The sequence below is a fragment of the Athene noctua genome, chromosome 6 (genome assembly GCF_965140245.1).
Source record: "Athene noctua chromosome 6, bAthNoc1.hap1.1, whole genome shotgun sequence".
NCBI lineage: Eukaryota > Metazoa > Chordata > Aves > Strigiformes > Strigidae > Athene > Athene noctua.
Genome location: NC_134042.1, coordinates 13,150,436 through 13,177,836, shown reverse-complemented (window position 1 = coordinate 13,177,836; position 27,401 = coordinate 13,150,436). Strand labels below are relative to the sequence as shown.

General features: G+C 42.1%; 1 protein-coding gene across 4 annotated transcripts in view; it reads left to right on the top strand.

The window, feature by feature from the left end:
* Positions 1-812: 812 nt before the first annotated feature.
* Positions 813-27,401, top strand: part of PAPLN (papilin, proteoglycan like sulfated glycoprotein) — a 55,515-nt gene continuing 28,926 nt past the window's right edge. For 3 of the 4 annotated variants that reach the window (XM_074909630.1, XM_074909628.1, XM_074909631.1), the window contains exons 1-5: positions 2,729-2,838; positions 13,371-13,433; positions 25,474-25,589; positions 26,874-26,934; positions 27,204-27,306. In XM_074909630.1, the coding sequence (XP_074765731.1) occupies positions 2,830-2,838; positions 13,371-13,433; positions 25,474-25,589; positions 26,874-26,934; positions 27,204-27,306 (352 nt within the window). In that variant the 5' untranslated portion in view covers positions 2,729-2,829. Of the gene's footprint in view, positions 905-1,923; positions 2,065-2,728; positions 2,839-13,370; positions 13,434-25,473; positions 25,590-26,873; positions 26,935-27,203; positions 27,307-27,401 lie in introns of those variants that run through there. The other variant, XM_074909629.1, reaches the window with a different exon arrangement.

Here is a 27,401-nt window from a genome sequence, read left to right as displayed (position 1 = left end):
TCTTCAAGGTCTCTTCCAACCTAGACAATTCTGTGATTCTATGAAAGTGTGGTTTATTCATATAAGGCCAAGGGTTCCGGTTTTGGTTTCATCAAATATCATGAAGCTTAGGATATGACTGTGACAGCTGGTAGGATGGCAGTAGCCAATGGCTGGTAGAGAATATGGGTGGATATTGGAGAATATGGGTGTAACGTCTTTCTGATGGAAAAGGAGGGTTCACAGCTTGGCCCGAGGCCTAAATTTATTTTCTTAAAGGAAAATTTGAATCTAAAGGGCCAAGACAATGATTTCTATATTCTTGATCAGGCATGAGCAATGTCTGATTGTCTCTCCTGGCAAGGGGAACATAGGTAGACATGTGTCGGGACCACCATTAGGCGTTCTGGGGTGTGTTGTATCTTTCAACCATTGGGGTTCCCCTGCTTCTTGGTGGAGGTGTGGCCATTTTGTGTGTGGATTTTCCTGTTAGGGTTTATGCTTGTTTACTGTGACAGAGTCAGCTTGGACAGGAAAGTACAGGATTGCTTTTGCATGGGGAAAAGATGTGACTTTTATTTGAACTCTGTCCCCTGTGGGATGTGTAACGGTAGAATTTGAGCGCTGTGCACCTTTTGTGGCTGGTTGCCAGACAGGGACTGACCAGCAAGGATGAAAAGAGCTGTATCCCTAGTGTAAAATTGCTTCAGTGTCGCCTGGTGCATTTATGAGGCTGCAAGAAACTTTCTTTTCCGTTTGGAGCTGTGTGTGTCTGGGCTTGTCAACAGTTTCCAAGGATATTGTCTCTTTCTATCAGCTAAAACAGCAGTGTGGCCAAGAAGAGAGTTGCGATACCAGTTCTGGAGATTTCATTGCACATCTTGATGTCTTCCTTGGAAGATCCAGCACGTGGAATTACCTGAAGGTAGAAGCTTCATTTTCCCTTTTTAAAGCAAGGTTCTGTTTCTCACGTTTTCAGATGAACTACTGATGAAAAAGGACTCTGAAACTGGAAGGCAAACAGAAAGACCAACACAGACTTACAACTTCAAAGCTGTTCTCATAATGTTGGATACCTGTCATAATATTAATTAGGGTTGAAATGCTGGTAGCTGCTGTAACTGTTGGACCAGAATCTATTTTTATAGACCAGTGGTGTCTCTGTTTCAATATTTGTTTATTTTATACTAAGCAGAGAACAAAATCAATGGGGGGGAGGAGAAATTATCTGTTTTCAAGATAATAACAGCAACATGTAGGTTGTTATGCAATGATTTCTCTAGTGATCCACATGATTAACAGCACAAGTTTTTCCTTGTAATGCATCCAACTAGATTCCTTTTCCCTTAACAGTTTTTCTGTTGCTAAATTGTTCCTTCATGGGATTTTTTCAAAGTGTTTCTGAATTGCATGGCATTTGTTATAGGGGAAAAAGAGAAACCTGAGCTGCCATTGTCTTTGGTTAAATTCAGATCTGTGTCCAAAGTGCTGGTATTTTCAGACCTTAGGGATCTGCTTAACTCTACCTAGAGCCAGATCTGACTGTAAATTGTATTTAAGTTCAGACTTTCTTTAGTTAAAAGCATGTCTGTGAACTGTGATTCAGGCTTTAGTTTTAAAGTAAATGTTGTTAAATAATTTTTTTTTTTTAGAGTTAGGAACTTACTGAAGATGAATACTGAATGGATCTGTGGATAACTCTCTTTTGATATGCTGCCTACAGCTAAAACTAGTTACAAAGGGCTCCACCCCTGCAATAACTTAAGGCATGGTTTAGAGCTAATGTGTGTAACACGCAGACTACAGGAGCTAGAAACAATTCCAAAGCATGCATGTGTGCATGCATGCTTACGGCTCTGGCTTTCCCAAGCAAAAGCAAAAACTGTGAAGAAACTTAGAGGTTGAAGGGGTTAAATGAAATACAACTCTCCTTTTCCTGTGCAGTAAGGATTAGTAACCAAACAGAAGCTGGAGAGAAGAGCGCTTAAGAGCCACTGTTTGAACCAGAACTATAGGAAACTGATTTTTAGAGCTTGGCTGAAGAGTGGTGTAAGTGTCTCCAACTTTTACACTCACCTTTCACAGGTACGTGCAGAAGGTAAGAGTTGACTTTGTGTTCTGGGCTGTCTTCTGATCTTTCTACCTGGATATCTATTTTCTAATAGTCTTTTCAGTGCTATTTGTGCTTTTTAAACTATTTTTTATTTCCCACCACTTTTTTCTTCCAGTTAAAAGAGTACAAGGGAGAGGAGAGACCAGAGTCATTAATACTGCAAAATTTTATTGCCTAGAAGGGAGGGAAGAAGCCCTACGTATGTGGTGAACATTAATCCCTTTCACTTGCAGTTGTTTACACTGAGATTTAATATAATCAGAACTGTTGTTCCTGACGTTGTGGTTGGGGGGAGCAGGGGAGTGAGAGAGGAAAGTACCATTTTGATAGGATGCTGGATGAGCCCTCTGGGGTCAGGCATAAGAGCTCTACCAGAAAGAATGCAGAAAGCAAGAGAAATGTAGCAGGGGTATTGACTGGAGAAACATAATTTTTGCTTGTAGGAATAAAAGCCTGCCTAGGTGCTCTTGTACCCCCTATCTATCACCCCTGGAGTGCTCAAATGCTTCTGTTCGTGTGCTAGCAGGGGCTGAGGGGAGGGAGTGTCTCCTAATCAGTCCTGCATTGCTTTCAGCTGTGAGAGACAGGAGCCATTTGGGAGGCCCAGCCAAACGATGCTGTCAGAGTCAACAGACCTGTTTGTGAAAGGGGAGGCTTGCAGGACTGGATCTCTTCTCCCTGAGGAACTCTGATGTGTGAGGCAGGCCAAGAAGGCAGCTTCAGGGACCTGTCCTGGCATGGAGATGGTAATGGGCCGGTAGCAATGTGGAAGGGTGGTAGATTTGTGTGATGCCCCGGTGTTCCTTGTGGGTGGTCAGGTGGAGGTAGAGGAGTGTTCATTTAAAAATTGAGTTTCAAAGCTTTGATGAAGGTAATGTTAGTTTTGAATGGAGTTTCTAGGATTAGGGATAGATGGTGTCAGTACAGGAGCTTAGGGACATGGTATGTTTCTTTAGGTCTGTCTGTAGAAACCATAGAGAACATTTGTAAATACCTTTGATTATGTCAAATGTGTCTTGCAGTTTGTTTTATCCCTTCTGCACTGTACTTATGAGGGCCCTTCACCAGCTTCTCTGTAAGCTGGCTTGCAGCTTATATGTTTTTCTCCTGGCTTCTTAGAGACGTACCACTCTGTAATGCCAGAGTGTCTGTGGATAGAGCAGCTGTGAAGAAACATTCTTTCTGAGGTGCAGTGTTGATGAGCCAATGTGCTACACAGCCACGTGTGTATTGGGCAACCTCATCTGGACTTTCAGGACAATGTTCTGCTGTTACAGGGAGAAAAGGGAGGTGTTTGTGATAGGCAACGAAGGTAGATAGGACCATGTATCTTTGGCATGGCACTAGCTTAAACTAATATTTGTTCACGTTAGTAAATGGAATTATTAATAAAAAGCAAAAAAACCCAACCCAACCCTGAACAAATTTGCTGTCTCTGCAAGTTATGCTTTTAGCATGCTTTCCTGTCCGGTGTGAGATAATTGAGACTTCTTTTTCAAGCATATTCTCAGGTTCTCACACACTGTGGAGCATCCTGACATCTCAGAGGTGTTTGTTTTTAAAATATTTTGCTTCATGAGTGTAAGTGCTTGATGACTTCACAGAAATCCTGGGGTTGGGATAGTTTCTTTGTAGCTTTTGCATATTCCAAATCTGTTTGCTAGTGAACAGTCCGCTCTGTAGCATTTGAGAAAAGGTATGTGATGAATGACTTGGGGTGATTTTCAAGCAAGGATGTAGGTTTTTGTTTGCTGCTGTCTATATATTAAAAAGAATATTAAGTCTAAAACTAAATTGTCTTAATTTTAAGGGAAAAGAGCAATCATTATGCTATAGAGCAGTTAGGGAATGGATGATCTCAAATGTTGCTGTTCAATATGTGTAGTAGCTTCTGATGCAGATAATTATATCTTTGGTTTTGGGCTGGGCTCTCTCTCAGATCCAGCTACTTACCAACTTGGTAACAGGGAGTGCTGGTAGAGTTCATCTAATCTAGTTGTCTCTCAAATTAGGCACCAAGATTCAGTTGGAGTCTGTGTGAATGGCTGTGCCCTGACTTGCTGAAAGGATTTAGGAAACAGGAAAGGAGTTATGTTGTTGCCACTGGTTTTCTTGGTAGTACTTCAGCTAAAAACTTCTAAACTAACATGGGTGTTCTGTTAAAGTAGGGAAACTGGGCAAAAAACCTCCGATCTTGATTTGGGCCCCTTCTTCTGAGTGCAGTGTAAATAAGGTAAAATACTGTTGGGTGCCTCAGAACAGGTAGGGCTTAGCCTGCCAAAAAGCTTTCTCTTTGTTCAGAGGGGGGCTTTAAATGTTAACCGTTTTATTAGTTCATGTACGTACCTTATGACTCGTCAATAAACAGCAACCATGGCTCTCATCCTCTTATAAAAAAGCTGCTGTTTTGTATAAGAACAGCACCTAGAATGCATAGGATGCAATTACAATAGTTGTTTTGCTCTTATGTCTGTGGGAAGGATTATACCAAACTGATGATAAGCCCCTCACTGCACCTAGCATAGCTAGAGCCTAGACAGCGGTGGATGATTGCTCTGCTCCAGCACAGCCATTTGCAATTATGCCCATGGTATGATGGGCTTGTCAAAATAACTTATTTTGCTGGAAATGATACTCTGCTGCACACAGCTTCCCTGTCTCACTTTTTAACACTCTTGCATCTGGTATGTGATTTGTTGTGGTCCAGTCTTGTCTTGCATAGTGAATAATAATGGTTACTAGACATTTGAGAAGGGGCCTCAGTATAAAAGGATTTGAGTGGATACTTACTCAGATGCATAGTCTGTGTACAAACCCCTTGTTTATGCTTTCTCACACGGTAACAAGCTCGCCTTCTCGACATGTAGACATGATGTATAAGAAACAAGTAACGTCCACGGATTATTTCTCTGCCTAGCCCTTGAAGCAGTAATTGGAGGCTCTGGTTGGGGCATCTGTGGGAGAAACCAGCTTCAGAGCAAAGAACCAATTTATTTTTAGATTTCACTGTTGTCATTTTGCTGTGATCACACAGTTGAGCATGTGCTTCCTTTGAGATCTCTCCTGGCACTGCAGTGCGATCGCACCCTCCTAAGATCATTTTTTATGAAGTTAATTTTTAGTGACAGATGAAAGATGGTAGGGCCGGTATCCTTAGAGACTGCAGCCCTAATTCCGCTAGCACACGTTCTGCCTCCTAAGTTTGTTATTCAAAACTTCTGGGTTGTTTTTTTTTTTTTTCTCTTTTTCATTTCTTTTAGTTCTCCTCATGATAGTTACCTCTCCCTTGCAGAGTAATGTAAGTAAGGCCACTGACTTCTCTGGGGGAATTCCTGCTTCATACCACTGAAGGTATGTCTGCATCACAGTCAGTAAGGGTGATTCCTTAGGGAAGAGATGTACCCGTGCAAGTGTGGCATGCTTGGCTTTAGGAAAAATAAAAAGTGTCTTAGGTTCCAGAAACAACATAGAGGCAGAAGCAATCAAACCCCACATGAGGTTCAGGGTAAATACTCTCATGTTTTCCTGTCTATGTTATTAGTCCCCAAGCAAATTTACTTAAAGGTAACACAGGTGTTCCCTATGTATACTACAAGCACGCTGTTGAATGTAGTGCCAGCATTCTCTCTGTGAACAGAGATGTAGATCTTGCAGAGAGGCAGAAAACAATTTGCATTGTTTTAAAGCTTCCTTTTGAGATAACGCTCATTTTTTATTTTTATTTTTTAACCCCTTGCAGAGCACAGAAGATTGCCATATTTATATTTAGATGGAATTAAATAAAATTAGAAGTAATTTTCTAGCATTGAAATCCTTTGTTTGCCTAAAGAATTCTCCAACATTTGCATTGGAAGGGATTAGTCTCAGCTGGCTAACATATTTGTAAACAGCAGCAGTGCTCAGCATTGAGTAATACTTCAAATCAGGCTAAATAACTCATGCAAGTGAAGCTTAAGCTATGACAGAACAGTACTAAATGTAAAAGGCTGTTAGCCATTGCTCTTCAATTATGTTAGTGTTTGGGATATTTTATCCTTGTCATGTATTTTCCATAGGCAGTGTGTGGCTTCTTGTTGCAATATTAACTGTCTTAATTAGCCTGTGTGCACTTGTCTTTATCCTGATGTGCTCCCAGATTTAATTAACAGCTAAGCACAGTGAGACTACCGAAATAGAAGGCAGAATCCTATCTTTACTCCTTATAATAAATCTCTAGCTGCAAGCCTAATAGTGGAAGGCTAGTTGCAGAAGATTGAATCTCAGCTGATATTAGTAGGTAGACAGAAAATTGTCCTTATGAAATACTGTATTAGCTCCTGTAAAGGGCTGGCATTGTGACCACATGTACTTGGAAGATGCTCTTTCACCGACCTAAACCTTAGATGCTTCACTGTGGATTTTGGAGAGTAGCAGCTTTTAAGGAAGCAGGTCTGCCTCTTCCCCACCCCCGATAGGGTATGGCATGAGGCTTTACTAGAACCTTCTGTGTGTTTCACAATCTGAGCTTGCCCTTGCACCTGATGCTTTTTCAGCTACAGTTTTGTGTGATTTTTGGTATTCAGATTAAAGCTGTATGACAGAGGCTGCTGTAGCTTCCCCAGGTGTTGCTGAGCTTGGCATTGCTGTAGAAGTCCTCTCTAAAAGCGTTGTCAGTCTGAGTCAGCTGCATTAAGCAATGGCCTGGTGTAGATTTATGTGCCTGTTATGAATCAAGCTGAAGGCTGAGATGAAAGCCTATTGACAGAGCAGTCTAGAACAGGAGTTCTCAACCTTTCTTTCACCATGGACCCTCTTTAAATACCTTTTGTGGCTGCAAACCACCAAGACTTAATTCAACATTTAAAGTACTAGACTGCATCAAATACTTGTTTCAGTTTTCTCATGAAGGGTCTTAAAATTTGGAGAGAAAATAAATTAATCTGTTAATGCACCCACACCTATTATCTTTATTGCAGTGATTCCATATGAATTTAAAATAATAGCCTCAACACTCTTCTTGCTCAAATGGACAATTTTATGGTATTTTAATGTGCTGATTCTGAATTTGTTGCCCATTTTTACATTAAAATTTGATGAAAAGTTTTACAATTCTTCTCATCTCCCCCCTTGTTTGCCTGTGTTCAGTCACCATATATTTTTGTTTATAGGTCTAAGGCCACCTCTTGGAAGAACAGACTTCAGCCCTGTTGTGGCCCTGAAGAGGGCCTTTGGGTTAAGAAAATGTCTTTAAGAGAAAAACTGCCTAGTTAAAGTGGGTCCCACCATCCATACTAGCACCGAATATAGTAGTACATCATGGCAGGCGTGGGGGGGCAGAGAGGAGCGTGAGTAAGAGAGGAGCATTGAGGGGAGGGGGCTGCACTTGCTGCAGGCCAGACCAAATGCTTCTGGGCTGGATGTTCCCCACCCCTGCTTTAAGCCTTCGTGAACCCCCCTGTGACAACTTTGTGGCCCCCGAGGGGTCCACAAGCCACAGTTTGAGAACCACTGGTCTAGAAGATGCCTGTATGTTACCACTATTCAGTTCTCCAGCCAGCTGGTGCTCTGCTGCTGTGTTCATTAGTAAGTTTTTGTAATTTTTTTTTCATTTACCGATGTGAATTTTAAAGTAATTCTAGCTGAAAGTTTACCTTTCATAATATGCATAATACGGCTGAAAGTATATCTCAGCAGGATTACTTTCTTGATGAGGATCTTTCAACTTCTAGCATGTATTTAGAGTGAATTAATAGATCTGGATACCAACAGTAAAGATATCTCTGTAAAACTTTTACTCAGACAACTTGTCTTGTTTTTCTTTATTCTCTCTGCTTTCCCGCTAAGCCCTTTCAACCAGTCTTGTGTTTAAGCACATGTTTATAAACATCTCTCGCTTTGTATATAAACAGCTATTTATGAATGTGGTTCATCATGTGGTCAAGGCAAAGGAAATTCATCATCCTCCCACTGTAACAGGCACATGCACAGTAATTAGCTTATCCAATTTAGCCCAAAGGACATCAGTCCCAGGATTTTCTTTGGAAAATGTCAAACAAAAGATGGTTTACTATAGTCAGGGAAGAAAACAGGCATATTAAGTAGTATCTTGAATGTGATATCCTCTGCCTGGTTTCTTGGTTCCTCTGTGCTGTGTGATGTGGTCCTCATGCTCTCCAACTTGGCTCCCAGCCTAAATAGAGGTTTTTCACTACCCTTGATCCCCGCTCCATGGAGCTCCTTTCTCCCTGCCTTCATTGCATCTTTTTGCTGTATGTATATATTTTCACTTTCTGACTCTTCCATCAAAAACTTAAAAGGTGCTTCTTAGTAGGCAAGGCAAAAAAAGCAAGCTGAAACTAAGATATGCTGGATGTTTTGAGGGCAAAACAAAAATCATAATGTCTTTAGAAAATGTAATGAGTCTAAAACTAAAGACTTTGCCCTGAGTCAATAGCTAAAAAAAATTTGTCAGTGGATTATTGGGAAGCACGTCATCATTCTTTCTGACTTCCCACCTCATTCAACCAAACTTCTAAAAATATAACAACTGAGTGAGATATGATGTGTTAAAGGGGGGTGGAGTTGGGGCTGGAGGAAAGGAAATGAAATTTTGAAAAGGTGTGAGTAGTGGGATCACCGTGACAACTTCTGCTTTAGTGCTGGATGTGCTAAACTTCACAAGAAGCAATTTCCATCTATATTACAAGAGGCAAAAGTTTATTGCTGGCGTGGCCAACCCTGTGGCTCTCAAGCCCTGCAAAGGCAGCTTCTGTGTCAGGGCTGCCTCAGGTGGGGATAATAGAGCCATACTGGGTAATCCAAATCCCCAGCTGGGAGGCAAAATGAGCTGTAAAGACCTGCTGAAGCTAGTATTGCTGGGTGACTTTGCCCCTTACCTGCATGCCCAGGCAAATCTTGTCTGGCAATAGAAAAGTGGGAAACCTGAAGGGGTCGTTTTATCTTCTGCCTATAAACCACTCTCAGAACAGTCCCTGACCCACATATGCGGTACGTGTATTTGGCCAAAGGATCATTTAGAAATATGGCTCACAGGCAAAAGACTGATCTGTCTTATGTGCTAAACAGAGAAGAACCATGTAACACTGGCAGTCCAATTATTTTCAAAAAGAACAGAGAAAAACCAAGACCAATGTGTCTGTGAGCAATGGAACTCATGAAACCTGTTTTATTCTGACTTTATGATCTGATTCTGTAGTGTCTAAACAGCTTAAGCTCTTGTTTAAGCTTGTAACATCTCTCACAAGTTTGCATTCCCTCCTGTTTCATCATCTAAATGGGTTATAAATCCAATATGTCTCTTGATCCTGGTCCAGCTTATTTTCCCTCTAATAAAAGTGAACCTTGTGCTTTTGAAACCGTGAAATTAGCCAGCTGATTCAAAATTGGTTTTAGTCATATATACAGGTGATGTAGGTCTTATTTCCCTAGGAACATGGATGTTGAGAGGTTATTTGGAAAAGAGGCCAAGTTTAAGTAAGCAATCGTGAACTTTGTCTGTTGGAAGGCAGGATTTGCACATATAAAGTAAATATAGGAGTCATTAAAACTATCCTTGATTCTGAAACATACTTCTGGTCTTAACAAGGATTTGACTGATCTTGCTAAGCCTGCCTGGCCCTGGATAAGAGTTTGTAGTTAAATAAAATATTTTTACAGCCGTTCACTGCTGGCTCCACTATAGAGAAATCTCTTAAGACTGCCCATCTCTCTTTTCTAGACCTTCTATTTGTTAAGGCAAAAGCTTCTTTCCTGAGTGGGACAGCCCTGAAATAAAGGTGCTTATCCTAGTTTCCAGTTGTACTGGAGGAGTTGTGTTCTGTCCAGAGTTACGAAAGTCCAGCCATCTCCTTTGTGGCCCTCTTGACCACAGTGCCAGGGAGAAGTAGGTGCTGTGGAGGCCGTTCAGAAAGAGTGACAGAACATCCTTTCAGAAGCTTCTGAAATTTCCACAAAGTATGGTTTGAACCATACTGTTCTGGGATAGGGGTCCTGGACTGCTGAAGTCAGATTCAAGTTTGAACTTCTCCAGTGTTCAAAGGAGCTCGAGTCAGTGTCTCTTAGAGAGAACAGAACAGGTTCATAGTTCAGTTCTGAACTGACTCTTTTTGGCCCGTCTTACAGATGGCTGGGATCAGTTACCACTTCAAGCCTTTTATTCATCTGACCTGAGCAGTTAATGCCAGATGCGGTTGCCTAGACCGCATTTGAATCTCTTCTGGTGTATGGAATGGAGGATTCAGCTGGACTGGTTCTGGTTGTTCCTTACTTATTGTGATTGTGAACTAATTCTCGTAATCTCTTTTGCTGAGAACTTCACATTTTAGCACTATGGCAGGAATTCCTCCATGTGAGCTTTCCAGCAGCTGTTCCATATCTTAAGCATAAAGTCACCATTTCCCCTCAGGCCCTGCTGCTGTTTCTGGGTGGAGGGGGTGGAGATGCTGTTCTAGCTCACAGTGGGAAAAGGGAGCTGGGGAGCTCTGAAGAGAATTGAAGAAGGGCAGGAGGCACAGGGATCAGCAGCTGCTGTTGTTGCAAGTGAAAGCACTGCAAAACACTATCCTTTTCATTCCTTCCCCCGCATACTCAGCCTTCAGTGAGAAGAATGGCAAACAAGCAGAATAAACATATGCTGCCGTATCCAGGTCCTGCAAGGAGTGTAAGAGCTGTTAAATCTGGAAACGGAACCTGACGTTTTTTCAAAGGTTTCAGGCAGATTCCACAGTCCCATCTGTGTTGTTTGTGGTTGAAAGTAAGGCAAAAGGGATCAATGCTGAATACTACATCCGAGGAAGCTTTTAAAACAACAAGTTTGTTGAAGCTCAGAGAATCAGACACAAGATTTATTTTTTGCAGTGGGGGATTTAATAGGATGCAGAAGGCCCTGTTCTTTCTTCTGACCATCTTTCCTGAAATCTGCTGACTAGTTTAAAAGGGCTGGTTGGTCTAAACTTTTAAATGCTAAATTTGGGACATATGACAGTAATTCCCATGCAAGTGCAATGGCACAAAAATACAAGCAAGCACCAGAGCTGTAACCTCTTGCTGCTTTGATGCAGGGGATTGTCCCAAATATTGAGTGCTGTCTTTAGTTGTCTCCTCAGAGAATCTTTTTGTCTTCTCTGGCTAAAAACCTCTAAGTTACTAACTAGTTTGAGAGTAGGAGCACTACTGTCCCTGGTGAGCTGCTTCTCTAGCTTCCTCTCCAGGAGCCTCACATGGTTTGGGCCCAGCTCCCTGTCTGCCTCTTGGCTGAGATGCCAGAAGGAGCTGAGGGGGCAGTCCATTAGCAGCAGAGCTAGGGATGTGATTTCCACAGCTATCTCGGTGAACCCAAGAGGTGCCTGGAATGGAAGATGTGAGAGAGGAATGCTGGGGAAGAGCTATTTTTTCCTCTGAGCAGTAGGAAGAGCTCATCAATCTCAAAGATTTACCTCTGTTTAACACCAGCACCATTCAAGGCAGATGCTGTTCTCACAGTGCCCTTTGCTAGTGGTGTGTGGATATTATAAGCTGCTTCAGGAAAGCTTTGCTGTTTGCATGCTGTTTGCGTGCATGGAACTTGTAGAAAAAGGGTCTCTCCTGGCTGTCCTTCCCCTCTGAAAGGATTTGGCAGTTGGATAGGGTTGTGACCCACATCTAGCCTATGTTTTGGCTGTTTGCCTCCACAGCATAGAAAGTGTACTTGACCTCTTGTGGAGGGCATCTACAGGTTGTTTTTTCCTTGACTTGAATGGGAAGAGAAGTAGTAGCATGTGTGGTTGATAAAGGGTACATAGTCTTCCCTCAGTTTCTTAAGGACTAATCCAAAATTAATAAAAGTCTACTCATATAAAAAGCTCCTATGGTTTCATTTTCTCATTAATCATATGACTGGCGTTCAGTATATAGGGAGGGAGGCTTATCAGTGCTTCTTTTCCCAGTTACATTTTCCCTGTTCATTGCTATTTTGCACACAGAATTTGGTGCAACTGGATTTTCGGCACTTACCAATCTTTACATCCAAAAGGAAACACATTAAAGAGCAAGGTTTTTATCCCCAGCATTGTGAATGTTGAGAGGGTCAAAATCTTTGTAAAGAGATGTGATTCAGTGAGGCCTAGCACTATGAGAAAAATTGTTGCCCATCATGAAGTAATGTGAAATATGCAAATGCTAGATCAAGCAGGTTTCATTTTGGGAATATTTTGTTTCTGATTTGATATTCTCATATAACATTTATTTTATATCAATATTATCATGGTTAATGGTGATATACATTCTGTATTTTATCTGGATTTAATAGGCCAGGCTAAAGAAGCGATATATGAAATTTTAATATTAAAACAGATGTTGTTACAGTGATGGATGAGATAAACATTTCTTCCTTGATGCTTTTACACACTGTGAAAGTAAGATTTCTCCATCTTTCCCTTTCTCTTTCCCAAGTTAGAAAGAAGCTTAGACTAGATAAAACTATGCTAGGAATATCTAGTCTATCTCTTCTTTCTGGGCTCAATCAACTGGTCTTGAGAAAATGATCATGAGAAACAGGCAGTCTCTAGTGGCTGAAGTGTTCATGGTCACAGCTGTAAACAGTGGTGATTGGTGTGGACTTGGTTGCTGCAACTCAAAAGAGGAAGGATAAAGTAGCAAAAGGCAATGCACCAATGAAGTATTGTGGTCCCAAATGTGCATAATGCCCTGATTTTTAGGAACTGTTGTATCTTCTTGTATGCTGCCATACCAGTCTGTGTGGTCTGATCTCCTTTCTAGCTCTGCAGAAGGGATATAACTACTGACGTTGCATCTAGCTATAGCTGTCCATGATGAACTGTAGAATTTTAAACAAGCAAGATCACACCAAAACAAACATGAAGCTTCACCAAGCCCCGCAGAATGAATATAGGGTACAGAAATGTAAACTGTAGAATTTCTTAACACTGGGTTAGTTCAAGTCATTGCAATCTTCAAGTATTTTATCATGTGTATATGTAAAAGGGTGGGAGGGCAGACATGCAACAGCATGCATCTTCTGCTGTGCCCGGGGATGGTGCTCTCGTAATACCAGAGGAAAGTTCAGGGAAATATTTGCACTCCGTAATTATATTCTGGCTTCCTGCGCTGGGTAATTTCAGTCTTTGCAGTTGCCTTCATCTCTCCAGGGAGTGTAGTGATAAAACTGTTTTTCTTCTGTCACCTTGATTTTAGTTTCACCTCCATTTTTTACTGTATGGTATCTTAGCTTTCCCACCATAGAAGCAAGAAATTCTGATCAATAATCTTTTTGTTCCCACAGGCAGACATGAAGAACTTGTTCGTTCTGCTCATGCTAGCAATGATGCCACCTTCTACATTTTTAGTAAGTAAAAGCTCTTCTGAATATTGTTACGAGAAATGAAAGATACTTTTGTTAAGGACTGTCAACATCTGTAACTCAAGTATTTTGTAGAAGGTATTCCTGAAAGTCCTAAGGGGTTCAGGCCATCAGGCCTACTGTGGGACCATGTTATGAAACATGGCAATTAAGGAACAAAATTCTTGTAGTGCCTTTGGCTCCAGGGGTGTTATCTGCGAAGCAGTAATTGTTGTCTCCTGCTTCAAAGCTACAAAGAGTTGTCTCCTGAAGTAAAAAGGATGAATCTTTCATTAGCTGTTTTTTCTCTTTCTTTGGTCTTAGCGGTCTAAGCCATTTGGTTTAGCTTTACTGGGGGAGGTAATCTTTATGTTAAGCCAACCTGATATTGTCAGAAAAATACAGCCGTTGGGAACTGAAATTCCTCTTCCTTTTTGAGAGAGAAGTAGGATCTTTCTGAAGTAAATGCAGCTTGAGAACAGTTTCTCTGAGTTTATCTTCAATTTTATTAATGAATTGGACATCTGAGGTAAAAGGTGACCTGCTGAATAAAGTGGAAGTGTTAGCAAAGGAAGACGTGGTACGTTTGTTAGGTGTAAAGGAAGAGAAAGGGGGGAAAAAAGCAAGTAATTATCACCTGGAGTAAGTGTTTTATGGGAGTAGTGAGGAATTGTAAATATGCCATTAAAATTAATGAGTCCATAACTTTTAATCTCTAGTACGATTATGAATTTCTGTTCCCAGATTCAGCATTTGCAAATGCTTTCTAGGCCTTCTTTGAAGATCAGGGATGAGAGGCCAGAAATCAAGCAGAGTTTGTTAGTTGTCCTAGATTTCCTACCTTACAGATAGCAAGATCTCATTTAAGCATATTTCTATCTCACATCTAATAGAAGATGGTGCTGTATGTTAAAAGAACCAGAAACGGAGTATACTAAATTCAGTTCATGTGTCCACCTGCCTATCTCCAACCTAGTGATTTTTTTGGAAAGAAAATGACTGAAACATCCTGCAGCTGTGAAGGCTGACATTTCTCTGTAGCATTAGACTCCCCTGCATGCAATCAGTAGCTCCTCTTGAAGCCATGCTGAATCAAGGGACAAGGTTTTGCCTGGACACCACATAATTTCAGTTTCCCTGACAAGCTGGATCTGTCCAAGCCATGAAGAAGTAGGAAGATCCAGCAGCACTGAGGCACTTTGTTGTAGTAATTCTCCATTCTTTTTTTTCTTGGAGGGAAGAGAGAAATGATGTTGGTTTTATACGAGCCATTTCTTACCAGATGCTAATGCAAGTAGGCTGAACCATAGTGAGAGACGGTCAGCTGGAGGGACTGATCATAGCAATGACAACTCAAGTCAGTGCTAGGTCAGGCTATGCACCAAAAGGGTAGTGAAGCTGTATGAACTCCCACAGGTGGGACAGCTCTGGAAAAGCAGTGCCGGCTTCCCTGTTTCACTGTTGCAGAAGAGGAGCGGTAGCCCTCCTGCTATAAATGCAAATTTTGTACTTATGTGGTGAGAGAAAGGAAGGGAAGGAGAGGGTGAGACTGAAAACTGAGGCAGGGAATACTGCAACTGTGGGAAAATAAGTTGGAGAATTGCTTGCTGTTCTACACCATTGTCCACTCGTTTAGGGCTTCACCTGAGATGGCAGGCTTATTGAAAAATAACTTTAGTCCATGTCACATAGAATTGGAAAGGTCCCTTTCCTGTGCTGTTCTTTTGTAATTCCCAGTGGCAGAGGTACAAGAGATTGTCAGGTGGCATGGTGCATTTCCCCACACTGACAGAGAAACACTTCCTTGAATGTAAAGTAGTGTATCTCTAAGAAGTTGTGGTCTGTCACTTTAACTGTGCTAAATATTAAATCCAGATCAGTCTTGCAGCTGAGACAGCAGCAATGGTTTCAATTTTGGTATCAAATGAGCTGCCAGTGTAGAAGCACGTGGGTAGAAAGGTGGGTCACCTCCAGCTGTACACTGAATAGTGTACACTCCAGGAGGGGGGTGGTGGTAGAACTAAAAAAAGCAGAAAAGGTACAGACTAACATGTGTAGGTTTTATTCCAGAATGAACTGCTTACCCCTTAGATCCATCCTGTCTACTGATGCAAACAGCAATTGCTTCTTGGACACCTTTTGTCCCAGAAGCAGGAAAACTTGCAATCACACAAACTGATAGTGCTAATGGGAGTACAGCTATAAATGTGTGAACTGCAGGCTTACACAAGGATGGAGAATATGGATCTGCAGGGATTCACGTCTGCTTGTGATTAAAGGGTGTAGATTGATGCCTGCTATTTTTCATCTCTTCTACTTTTGCAGTGGAGTAGCTAAACTTGTTTTTACTTCATTCATTGGTCACGAGTGTGTCCCCCAGGGCTTGGTTTTGGGGCCATTCCTGTTTAGCATCTTTATTGATGATCTAGACGAGGGGATCGAGTGCACCCTCAGTCAGTTTGCAGATGACCTCAAGTTGGGTGAGAGTGTTGATCTGCTCGAGGGTAGGGAGGCTCTGCAGAGAGACCTGGACAGGCTGGAGCCATGGGCTGAGGCCAACTGGAGGAGTTTCAATAAGGGCAAATGCCGGGGGCTGCCCTTGGGCCACAACAACCCCCAGCAGCGCTACAGGCTTGGGGAGGAGTGGCTGGAGAGCTGCCAGTCAGAGAGGGACCTGGGGGTGTTGACTGACAGCCGCTGAACAGGAGCCAACAGTGTGCCCAGGTGGCCAAGAAGGCCAATGGCATCCTGGCTTGTGTCAGCAATAGCGTGGCCAGCAGGGACAGGGAAGGGATCTCACCCCTGTACTCGGCACTGGTGAGGCCGCCCCTCGATTCCTGTGTTCAGTTTTGGGCCCCTCACTACAAAAAGGACATTGAATGACTCGAGCGTGTCCAGAGAAGGGCAACGGAGCTGGTGCAGGGTCTGGAGCACAGGTCGTACGGGGAGCGGCTGAGGGAACTGGGGGGGTTTAGTCTGGAGAAGAGGAGGCTGAGGGGAGACCTCATCGCCCTCTACAGCTCCCTGAAAGGAGGGTGCAGAGAGCTGGGGATGAGCCTCTTTCGCTTATTAGTTGGTTATAGGACAAGAGGGAATGGCCTCAAGTTGTGCCAGGGAAGGTTTAGACTGGCTATTAGGAAGCATTTATTTCCAGAAGGGGTTGTTGGGTGTTGGAATGGGCTGCCCAGGGAGGTGGTGGAGTCCCCATCCCTGCAGGTGTTTAAGAGTCGGGTCGACACAGCGCTGAGGGATCTGGTGTAGTTGGGAACCGTCAGTATTAGGTTAATGGTTGGACTGGATGATCTTCAAGGTCCTTTCCAACCTAGTTGATTCTGTGATTGTTAAGTTAGGGAAAGCAGTGAGCAGAATAAGGGCAGAAATGTTGATAGGGCTGAGGCTTGTGGAGCAGCTGAGGCTATTGCCTCCATCTTCTCTCTGCTTCCAGTCTGAGAGTGGCTGGTTTATCTGCCAGACATGGCAGGCAGCATTAAGGAGCAAGAGGGACTCCTGATTGTCAAAACCACTGGCTGCTGAGAATTTGCTGCCCAGTGCTTGGTGGGACCTGCTAACTCTTCTTACCTTCTTTCCTGCTAGAATATGGAGAAGGTCTTACCATACATCACCTGTGGTGTCTGTCCATTTTCACCAGGCTTTGGAGGATCTGGTAAAGGAAGTCACCCATTACTTGGAGCTCCTTTATTGTTTGCACTGTGGTAGAACTGGAAACTACGGCTGGGATGGTCAGGAGGAGTTGTGTTTAGGGGCTATACAAACAGAAAACAAAGATATCTCTCCATCTTATACCAGCTGTTAATGCAGAAATGAGACAAAAGAGTGACATTTCAGGCCATTCTATCATTGCTTCTAGGAAGGCTGTGAACAGTGGCAATAATGGAAAATGCCAGGTTCAAGTGTTTTTGTTGCAATTTCTCCTGTGCTTTCAGGGAAGGATGAGATTATGTAAAACTTCCTGAGCTCTGCACATTAGTGCTACTGCTGATAAAACGGTGCTTCTGCTGATTTAGAGAAAATAAATTCTGAAGGTTTTTCATATGAATAGCTCTTTTGTTGTTGTTGCATGCATGTATTTGGCATGATTATGTGTGTGTATTGTATGCTTTGGAGTTGCTTTATGTTTAGTAAACATGATATTCATCAGATTTCTGTCTGCCTCAATTTCTTTTTTACAAGTGTGATTCCACGTTGGCAAATTTTTGCATCTGGAATTCCTTCTTTCCACATTGGAAATGTTTTATCTGCCCATACCATGGGACTATTTCAAGAAAAAAGCTGCTCATCAGGGAGTTTTATTTAATCTTTTATGATCTATAGGCATTATCTGATAGATCAGATCCAATACTTATATTTTTTCCTAGGTTGTACTACAAATGTACTTAAAGTGAAGGCTGGTCTGAGGCTTGGCCTTCAGATTCATATTCAAACACATTTAATCTGGACAATATTGCTTTATATGGGTCTGTGTTTCTAGGTTAAAATACTGGTTTTAATTTCTTCTAAAAAAAATGAACGTTATTATTGTTCAAACACTGTTTATTGACTAAACTTCTAAACCTCCTAACCAGATCTGACAGAAAGGGTGGAAGGTGCAAAAGGACTCAAAGTTAAGGTCATACAGAAACAATGAACATTACTGTGAGGAGGGAGATAGGAACATTAACAAAATCTCCTTCTCTATTGAGGGAAAGGTAGAAAAAGCGCACAAGAATAATTGTACTGGGTAGGACTAGTTCATTTTGCCCTATATCCTATCTCCAGCTGTGTCACAAACACATGTCTAGAAGAAACTGTAAAAAGATTGGTAAATCCAACTTCGCCCCAATATGTTTCCAGTCTCCAGTTATTTGTAGTTTATGAACTGTCTGAGCTGGAGATGTCTCTATTTCTCTTCCCTGAATTTGGTCAGCATCTTCTTGAAGCCATATAGACTTCTAGCATCACAGCATTTCTATCGTAACACCCAGATCCTGCTCTTGAGTGGTGAAGTTCAGCTCATATGTAGTAACTATTTGTTAGGATAGGATTTGTGCTTTCTCCTGCACATCACATAAGTTACCTGCATGAGATCTCAACTGTCATTTTAGTGACAAGTCACTTATAATGTCCTTCCACGGTTCTTTGTAGTCTGTCTCTGGTTCTCTGTTGTCCTTTATTACCCTGAATTACCCTTATCAGCTGCCTTCATTACTTCTGTGGTTTTGGCGTGACACAAATGTGTTGAACAGTTCAGGTTCCTTGTGGAATTCTGCTGCTAACATGGGTTCTTGAAGTGGGTGGAGATTTCACTCCTACCTTTGTTTTTGTCTTTGAGCCACCTGCTCATCATCCATGCAAGGACGTTCCTTCTGGCTGCTTAACTTCCTTCAAAGCTTTAGCTGAAGAACTTTTTTGAAAGCTTTTTGGAAATCTGAGTGTATCTGACAGGTTACCCTTGTTGACATGTTTGTGAATCTCTCAAAGAACTGCAGTAGTCTTAGAAGAATTTTCCTTTAAAAAAGCCTTATTGACTTTTCCCCAAATATACTGTATTTATGCAGATGCCTGCTAATTCTGTTCTTTGTTATCACTTCTATTAATTTATCAATAGACATCAGTTTTGCGCTACGTGGGTGTACAGTTCCTTGGGCTCCCTGGGATCCTTTTGTAAACTGGTGTCAGATTTTCCACTTCCCAATAATCAAATGCCAAAGTGGTTTTAGCTGAGAAGGTTATCTGCTTGTATGTAACAGATTATCCATTTCAAACTTGAGTTCCTGCTAGGCCCCTTGGATAAACAACTTCTGGTGACTTCATACTGTGGGTTTTGTCCACTTTTCCAAATAAGTTTGGGGTCATAAAGTTTTCTCACAATGCCTCTCTTTGTGGAGTTTTCTGAATGTCCCCAGTTCCTTCCACGAGGATTCCAAGAATTAATTTGACTTCTCTGCAATGGCTGTATCTTTTAGAGAGCTCTTTTTATACCCTAGTCAGCGCCAGGCCACCCAGAGTTTCTGTAAGGCTTTCCATTTCTGAAAAGCAACTATTATCTGCTCTGCCTGCTAGCCAGCAAGCTGGCACAGTCCCGTGGGGCAGCACGTGCCTGGTTCTGCAGTGGCTGAGGCAGGCACCGCATCATGCCCGGCTGACAGGAAAGCAGGGGATGTGGAAAGAGCCAGGTGTACGGTGGGACAGGCCATAAAGAGGCAGAAGAGTGAGGAGTGCTGGGGAGGTGAACACAGGGAACATGGAAGAGAGTTGAGAACAGTGAAAGAGTGGGTTAAATGATGTAGGGAGAACCTGAAGTGTTTTGAGGAGATGACCGTGTAGGGGAACTGAAGGATTTTAGTGGATTTGTTAGAGCGGATATGCTAAGAAGTCATGACTAGGGTGATAGAAAGGGATGAAAGGAGATATACACACACTGAGGAGTATAAACCACAAGCCATTAAAACTAACGAAGCCTTGGATTTTTTTTTCTCCTCTTTGTGAAGCAGTTTGTCTTAATAAGATACTCTCTTCTTCTGTACCATTTTATGTTTTGCTTCCTGCTGTCACCATGTTGTTCACTTTCATTGTTGTTTTTCTAGTTTTGCTCACATGCAATTCTTTGCTTATTCATTATTCATAAAAATGGTATTTGGCATTCTTCACCTTCAAAGCTCTTTGCAAGCCTGCTGTGTCTGAGCCAAGATCAATGGTTAAGACAGAATTATAAAAAATGGTTTGCGGATGTGGTTCTGATTAATTCACTTATTTTTTGTTGCATTTTTGGCTAATAGCAGAGCCAGTCACAGATGGATTTATCTTAAAAATGCATCTATTGGAATAGTAGCATGTATCTACATTATAGACATGTGAGATGTACTGAATGTTTCCAGCTCCATTTCAATTAAGTGTGAGTGTTGAACACCACATGGCTCGCCGGGCTTAGCTACACGGAAACATTGTAGGTGGTCATCACTGTAGTACTGGTTAGGTCTTCTGGATATAGAACAGAGAAGGAAATGGTTCACATCCTGAAAAGCACATGGTCTAAGGATACACCCCATGTGGGCTGGATTTGTCAGGACCCTGAGGGCACTACTAGGCTTTACCGGCCCTGACTGAGCTCCCCACACCCTGCCTGCAGCCTAGGACCCCACTGCAGCCTCCCAGGGCCATCAGCTCCTGCCCCAGGGAGGCTGCAGTGAGGCTCTGCACAGCCCTGCCCTTCCTGGCCACGGGCCCTGACAAGCCAGCCCACCTGGAGTCCTACATCCCAGCCTGGCTTTGGATGGAGGTGCCCGGTTCTGAGGGCTGGGGCTGTATCTGGCATGTGCTGCTCCCTGGCTTGCCCTGCCACCCTGGGAGAGCCCCCTGCTACTGGGCCCAACCCTTGGGCACCTTGACAGCTTTCTTTTTTTCTCCCCTTCCCTTATTAACTTTTCTCTAAGCAATTAACTTTTCTCTAAACAATTATTATTCCAACTTAGCAAAGCTGCATTTTTCACTGGAGACTTTCTATTTGCCATTTGGCAATGAAACCATTATGGAATAAATGACTGTGGTGATAACATTCTTTTGTAAAGCGTTTGGTTTTCACTCTTCTTTCATACATGTTTCAGCAATGGAGCTACAGTTCAGGGGTGTGTCTAAATAAACATTAGCCTTATTTCAGAAACTATAAACCCCAGAAAGTAGATATTTATGAAATGAAAAGATGTAGTATTATTTCAGAAATACTAAGAAAGTTTAAAGAGAGAGAATCTGATTTTGACTGTACTTTTAAGCCATGGAAGCACTTCATAAAATGAGAGTAACACCACATTACTCATTCTATTATTGACAGCAATATCTGTTTTCAGTGGGTAACAATAGTACAGGACCTCTAATGTCAAGGGTTTCTCACCATGTTTTCAGTGTTGGCACTGAGATTTATATCAGATCTGAATGGAGTCTAGTAACTGTGATGCAGCTCAAGAAGTCACAGTAACAATTTTTCAGTGTCCAAAAAGATTATTCTGTCACAGCTCAGTGGACCAAAACTATGTGACCTGCTGGGCTAAAAGCAAGTACTAGCCTTGTTCAAAACCTCTCAGGTATAGCATGGATATCAGTAACCATGTGCTTCGAGCAGCGACTGTTGGTGTGGTGTAACGTGACGTTTTCTTGCTGCTTGTCAGTCTGGAAAGGCAGCACAAAGAATCACAGAATAATTCAAGTTGACTATCTCTAGGTTCTCAAAGGTGCCCAAGGACTAAGGGAAACACTAAGGGTAAGAACTTTGCTGGGATTTAGGTTGTTTGGACCTGTGTCTAAAGACCTTCAATGCTCACTTTGGACTGTAAATTGATGTTTGCTTTGATAGCTTGCTAGTATTTGAGTTGCAACAAGGCACTAGGAAATTATTCATGCTGAATCACTGGTCTACATCTGCTTATATGACCTTTGTGGACTGCTGCAATCCTGCAGTGCGTCTGTCTGGGAAGCAGTCCTCTTCCGGTGCATTTTGCTATCCATCTCATCAGACTGGCTGAGAAGTCTTTCAAGGTACCTTTTTAAAGTGTTCCTACATACTGCCAACATTTTTTGTCATTCTGAGTTGAGTCCCATTCATAACTTCTCATCCAGTGCATGTTTCATATATAAAAATAAATATTACATGGTATTACATGGTTATATATTACGCTGCTTAGGACCCTTTTCCAGAATTCTGTTGCTTGTGTCTGATGCATATTGGAATTGTCTTTAAAGGCAATTTATCTTTAGTGACTCAGAGGCATAACTTTTTTTAATTGCTGGTTATATCAGATACAGTTGACCTGATAAGAGCAGATGCTGCAACTACATCAGCAGTGCATCTATCTGGGAACCGATGAAAGCAATGCAGTGTTCATAGAAATGAAACTACTGGCCTTCTAAACTTTTATACCACAGCAGTGAAAGTATGAGAGTATGTGGTGCCAGGGTCATGTGCATCATCAGTATCCCCAGCAGGTGTGCGTTTCTGTTGTCTTAACAGGCAATAAAACTAGACAGAGTGATTGGGCATTAACTGACTGTTCTTTCTGGATTTTTTAGAAGGTGATTGTATGCTTTCTCTCACTTCTCCTGAAGTACTAAAATATATACTTAATGCAGATAGAGGAACTGTGTTCTTGCGTGTGTGTTATGATGAAGTAAGATGGGAGTGAGAGTAAATGAATTGGTAATGGTTATGAAGTTTGTAGATTTTTTTTTTTTTTTTTTTTTTTTAATTTAGTTCTGGGGTCCAGAAGGGGGCTTGGTTTTCATTGTCCTGGCTGACAACAGATAAAAGCATTCCAGAGTCTTTGGAATGAAAGCAGAAAGTGTCTTTTGGAACAGAAACTGACAGCTGACAGCATACGAAAACATCTTGTTTTCAGATTATGTAACAATTGATTTCTTCTGTATTATAAATATGCAGGTTTTATATTTGCCTGTACACATGTGCATGCAGTTGCTGAAGTAATGAGCACTGTGCATAGATTTCTGAATGTGGGAGTTGGGCCCCTATTAAAATGTTTCTCTAACACTATACAGCTTTGGGAGGATTCTTCTGGCTGATGGTCCTTTTGGGGTGTACATAAATGGAGTGATACTGAGAAAATTATTGTTCCTGTATTCTGTGGATGCATAAGCCTTACAGCAAAGAGTCCCTGAAGATTGTACTCTCTATAGATGGAATAAAAAAATGCTCCTACTTCTGTAGGAGGGATATTGGAATATTTATCAGGTTGGTGTGTGTGTCAGGGAAGGGCTTTCTATCCTAATTGCCTTCCACTAATCTGACTTTCAAATGCTCTTCTTTGGATTTTTATCTACACGTTTTCTTCTCCCTTATGCTGACTGTGAAAGGTCCCTTGTTTCCAGGGTGAGCTAATACTGCTCCTAAATCAGTCAGTTTATATAGAGGAATAAGACTTCAGAGAAACAGAGTGGTAGTACGTTTCTTTCTTTTGAGAATAAGGGAGGAGCGATTACAGGGGGAGGAATTAGGTATCTGAAAGAAAAACTTGGGAAAAAAAGATGCCTTGCTGAAAGCTAAAACTCTGTTGATGGGATTACTCCCAGAAAGGCAAATGAGAATGCAGAAGACAAACACTGAGTTCAGTATCTGAAATGGAAGAATGGGAGAAGGGTTTGGCAAGGGGTCAGGGAGATGTTGACTTGGTGGAGAGAAGGTATGTAGAAGTGGCTGTAACCTGGGTAGTGCCATTGAGTGAGCAGGGTGAAGGCAAACAGAGTTAGTCTGAACCAGGAAACTTTGTCCTGAAGGATTTTTGCTTGCAGAGGTATTAACAAGAATTGCACAAAACTTGTGTGAGGAAATCAAATAGCATGGGCTAGGAAGAAGGTATTTCACATTAGAGCAATGTAAGGAATAGGCATGAAGAATTTGGGGTGACTCTGCGGCTAGTGGGATGATTTGGTAGTAAGTGCATAAACACGATCAGCTGATATGTCTGACTGTTGCTTTACCAGCACCAGGGAATTAAAAGATGGTGAAATAGAGAAATAAGACTAACTCAGGGACGTATGGTCAGGCAGGGAGTATGTGTAGAAAATTACAAAAACTGTTTAAATTATAAGGGGGGATTAACCCATGCATCTTGCCTGAGATGGATTCACTGGGTATTTTATTAGGCTAGCTCCTATTTCTAGCAGAGACCTGGATGTCTTATGTAAAAGCAGTTATCCATTAACTGAAGTGAAAACTGTGCTCATAAAGTGAGGAGCTTGTGCCTTCTCTGTAGGAAAGTGACCTGGATGAGTGGAAAGTGAATAGGGTTAATATCCCTTCTATGGTGAAGCTCTGTCCAGAATGTTCCTCTGCTCCAGCAGAAAACCCTTACAATGGCACTTACTAGTTGAGTGATCATCAGGGAGTAGCTTACCTGAGGATGCAGGAGAGACAACAGAAAGAAATGGAAACAGAGCACGAGCAGGGAAGAGGATGGGAACGTGGGATGCTGTGGGAAACCAGAGGACCCGGGGGTTATGTGGATCTGGTGGGGTACTCTGTGTGTGGAAGGGAATTAGACTACAGCTCATTAATTTTTTACCTTTTGTTTCTCTGCCTGCCCACTCTTCACTACACCAAATGTCTAAGTGCCCAAACGATACGCGTTACCTTCTCAGTTGAATAATGGATACATAAACTGCCCTACAGGTGCAGCTGCACAGCAAACCCTGTTTTTACAGAATCACTCCCTGTGTAACCCTGCGTTTACCTTCTTTTCCCAAGTGGAATTAATCCTGTTGCAGCTTTCTCAGGATATTGCTATTCATCCCACTAACCCCCAATGTCCTGCTGTAGGTGGATCCCATCAGCTGCAGAAGGCCCTCTTTTCCTGAAAATATTTCGTGTGCTTCTAAGACAACAGATTTTGGTTGATTCCATTGCACTTGTAACTTCTTGTCTATCTTATCATGCTTATTTCTTTTAATGTCAGTATCCATTCAGACTTCCTAAACACAAAATTGATTGAGGCTGTAGCTAACCATGGCCCAGATGTTGATTTCATCATAGTTGGGTGGAGGGACGAAAGGTCCATGCATGGAATTTTGTTGCGGTAAAAAGTGTGTTCTGGGGGTTTCTGTACTGCTGCTTTTATTTCTCTTAAGTATCTGGCTTGGAGCCAAGGATTTGGGATTAAGCATCTCTGTTGATCTGGTGTGGAGTGACAGTGCTCATAGTCCCCAAAGAAATGATTTGCCTTTGCTGCCTTGCTGAGAGGGAGATGTTAACCTCTTTCAGATGGTTATTCAAAAGTGCTGAGATTCTATGAATAGACAAACAGTAACAGTTTAAGGGAGATTATAAAAGTGGATGTGCTATGTGGCTTCAGGAAGCTAATGTGCCTAGATATTAAAGGCTTGACATTTCTGATGTATTATTCTCTGCTGCTTTCATACTAGAAATACAGCCCAGCAAGACAGTCTCTTTTGCAAGAGAACACATAGGAGCTCTGCTTCATATTCATTGGGTTTTCTTCCTGTGTTGCCATGTCTGTTTGATATGTCTGTGGGTTTTTTTTAATTACAGGGCCACCGGATGAAACGGCAGATTGGTGTCTGGGGGAGCTGGGGTGAATGGGGCAAGTGCAGTCGGAGCTGTGGCGGTGGAGTCAGCTTTCGGCAACGGCGCTGCTATTCCCAAAGGTGACGGCTAAACCTCCTTTTTCTTTAAAGGTGTTTTTCTGTTACTGAGCTCCTGCACTTATGTTCCAATATACATCCAGAACAAAAATGACAGGTTTTGATTCTAGAGGCATAAGTCACCTGAGCCCACTTTGAGATGATCCTCAGCTTGAGTCTTGTCACTGCTGTTTTGAATATTGCTCTCTTCAAAACATCCCTGCTTTGGCTCCTTCACTAGACCACAGTGGCTTCTCTCTGAGATCTGAGGCTGTGCAATCAGGCAATTGGTGCGGCAGCAGCTGTTCAATTGGGTCTAGTGTGGCAAGCCTGGGGGAGAGGGAGAACAGTCCAAAGCAGTAGCTTTCTCTCCCAAGAGCTGGTGACTCTGCCAAGATTTTCTCAGGCTTATGATTCCCAGGAAGGTAAATTGCCCCAGAAGAAATGAAAGAGTTGAGTTGACTCAAGCAGCGTTAACGCCGGAGCATCTCATTTGCAGCTGAGTTAGATGCAGTGAGGATGATGACTGGGACTGCACCTGTTGGGAATGATGGATCTTGGCGATCCTGTTGTGGATGAACACAAAGAAAAGGAAAAAAAATTAAAATCCAGACTCTCAATAATATCCTGGAAGAAACCAGCCTCTTTATGTTTAGAGAAATGAGAGGAAGTTTTTTTAATAGAAGAATCCAGAGTTATAGAGCACTGCTTCTTCCCACCCAGAGTAAAGAAGGGTCTCTTTTGAGCCCATTATGGTATACACCTGCCAGAATCCCTGAAGGCTTGTCTCTCTGTTCTAGGAATGCTGAGATATTAGACATTGTTTGGCTTTACAGATCAATTTCCTTCATAACTGTTACTCTCCATAATTTTCAGTTGGAGTCATTTGCCTGAAATGAGGGTCTTCCATAGGCACGTTTAGCTCTTGCTATTAATGGGTCTAGTGTGCACATAAACAGCATGATAGATATGCTGCTCGTAACACGCTTACGGTTCAGGTATGGACACCTCGACTATTTGCTAGTGGACAGAGGACTAAAAGCTCTACTTCTGTTATTTACTTTAAACATGGCCCTGCAGAGCTATATTGCAGTCACTCATGGTGTGTGTCTCATCCATGCCAGAATGCAAACCATGTCAGAAAATAGCACAGGAAGATGCCAGTTCGCTTTAGTGGAAAAGGGCTTTTTCAGGAAACTGTGTGAGGGTGATATGCTCAATGTGAAGGTGATTTGTAATGTCTGCCATGAGGCGATTATTTGTGTGTGTATTCTTCAGAGAACTTCATGTTGTTTTTCTGGTTTTCAGGACAGAAAGTGCTTCCAGTTGTGTTGGACCAACTCGAAGCTATCGGTCATGCAATGTTCAGGTACAGTGCCATTTTTTGGTTTTGCTTGCCTGTTGCTCCTTTTCCCCAGACAGACATAATTCTTATTCAGAAGTAATGTCATCATTAGTTTCTATTTCTCTGGCATCACTGATGAATGTGATTCATCAATAGTACCCCTTCAAAAACATATGAAATTTATGCCCCTGATTTTATATGAGCAATAACAAATAAAAACCAATTTGTTGTTGTGCACTTAATTTCCCTCCTTTTTATAATGGCCCAAAACAAACATTTTCTCCTCTAAACAGAGTTGCCCGGAAGGCTCCCGGGATTTCCGGGCAGAGCAATGTGCAGAGTTTGATGGGACAGAATTCCAAGGAAAGAAATACAAGTGGCTTCCATATTATGGAGGTAATGACAAGTTGGGTGAGAGTGTTGATCTGCTCGAGGGTAGGAGGCTCTGCAGAGAGACCTGGACAGGCTGGAGCCATGGGCTGAGGCCAACG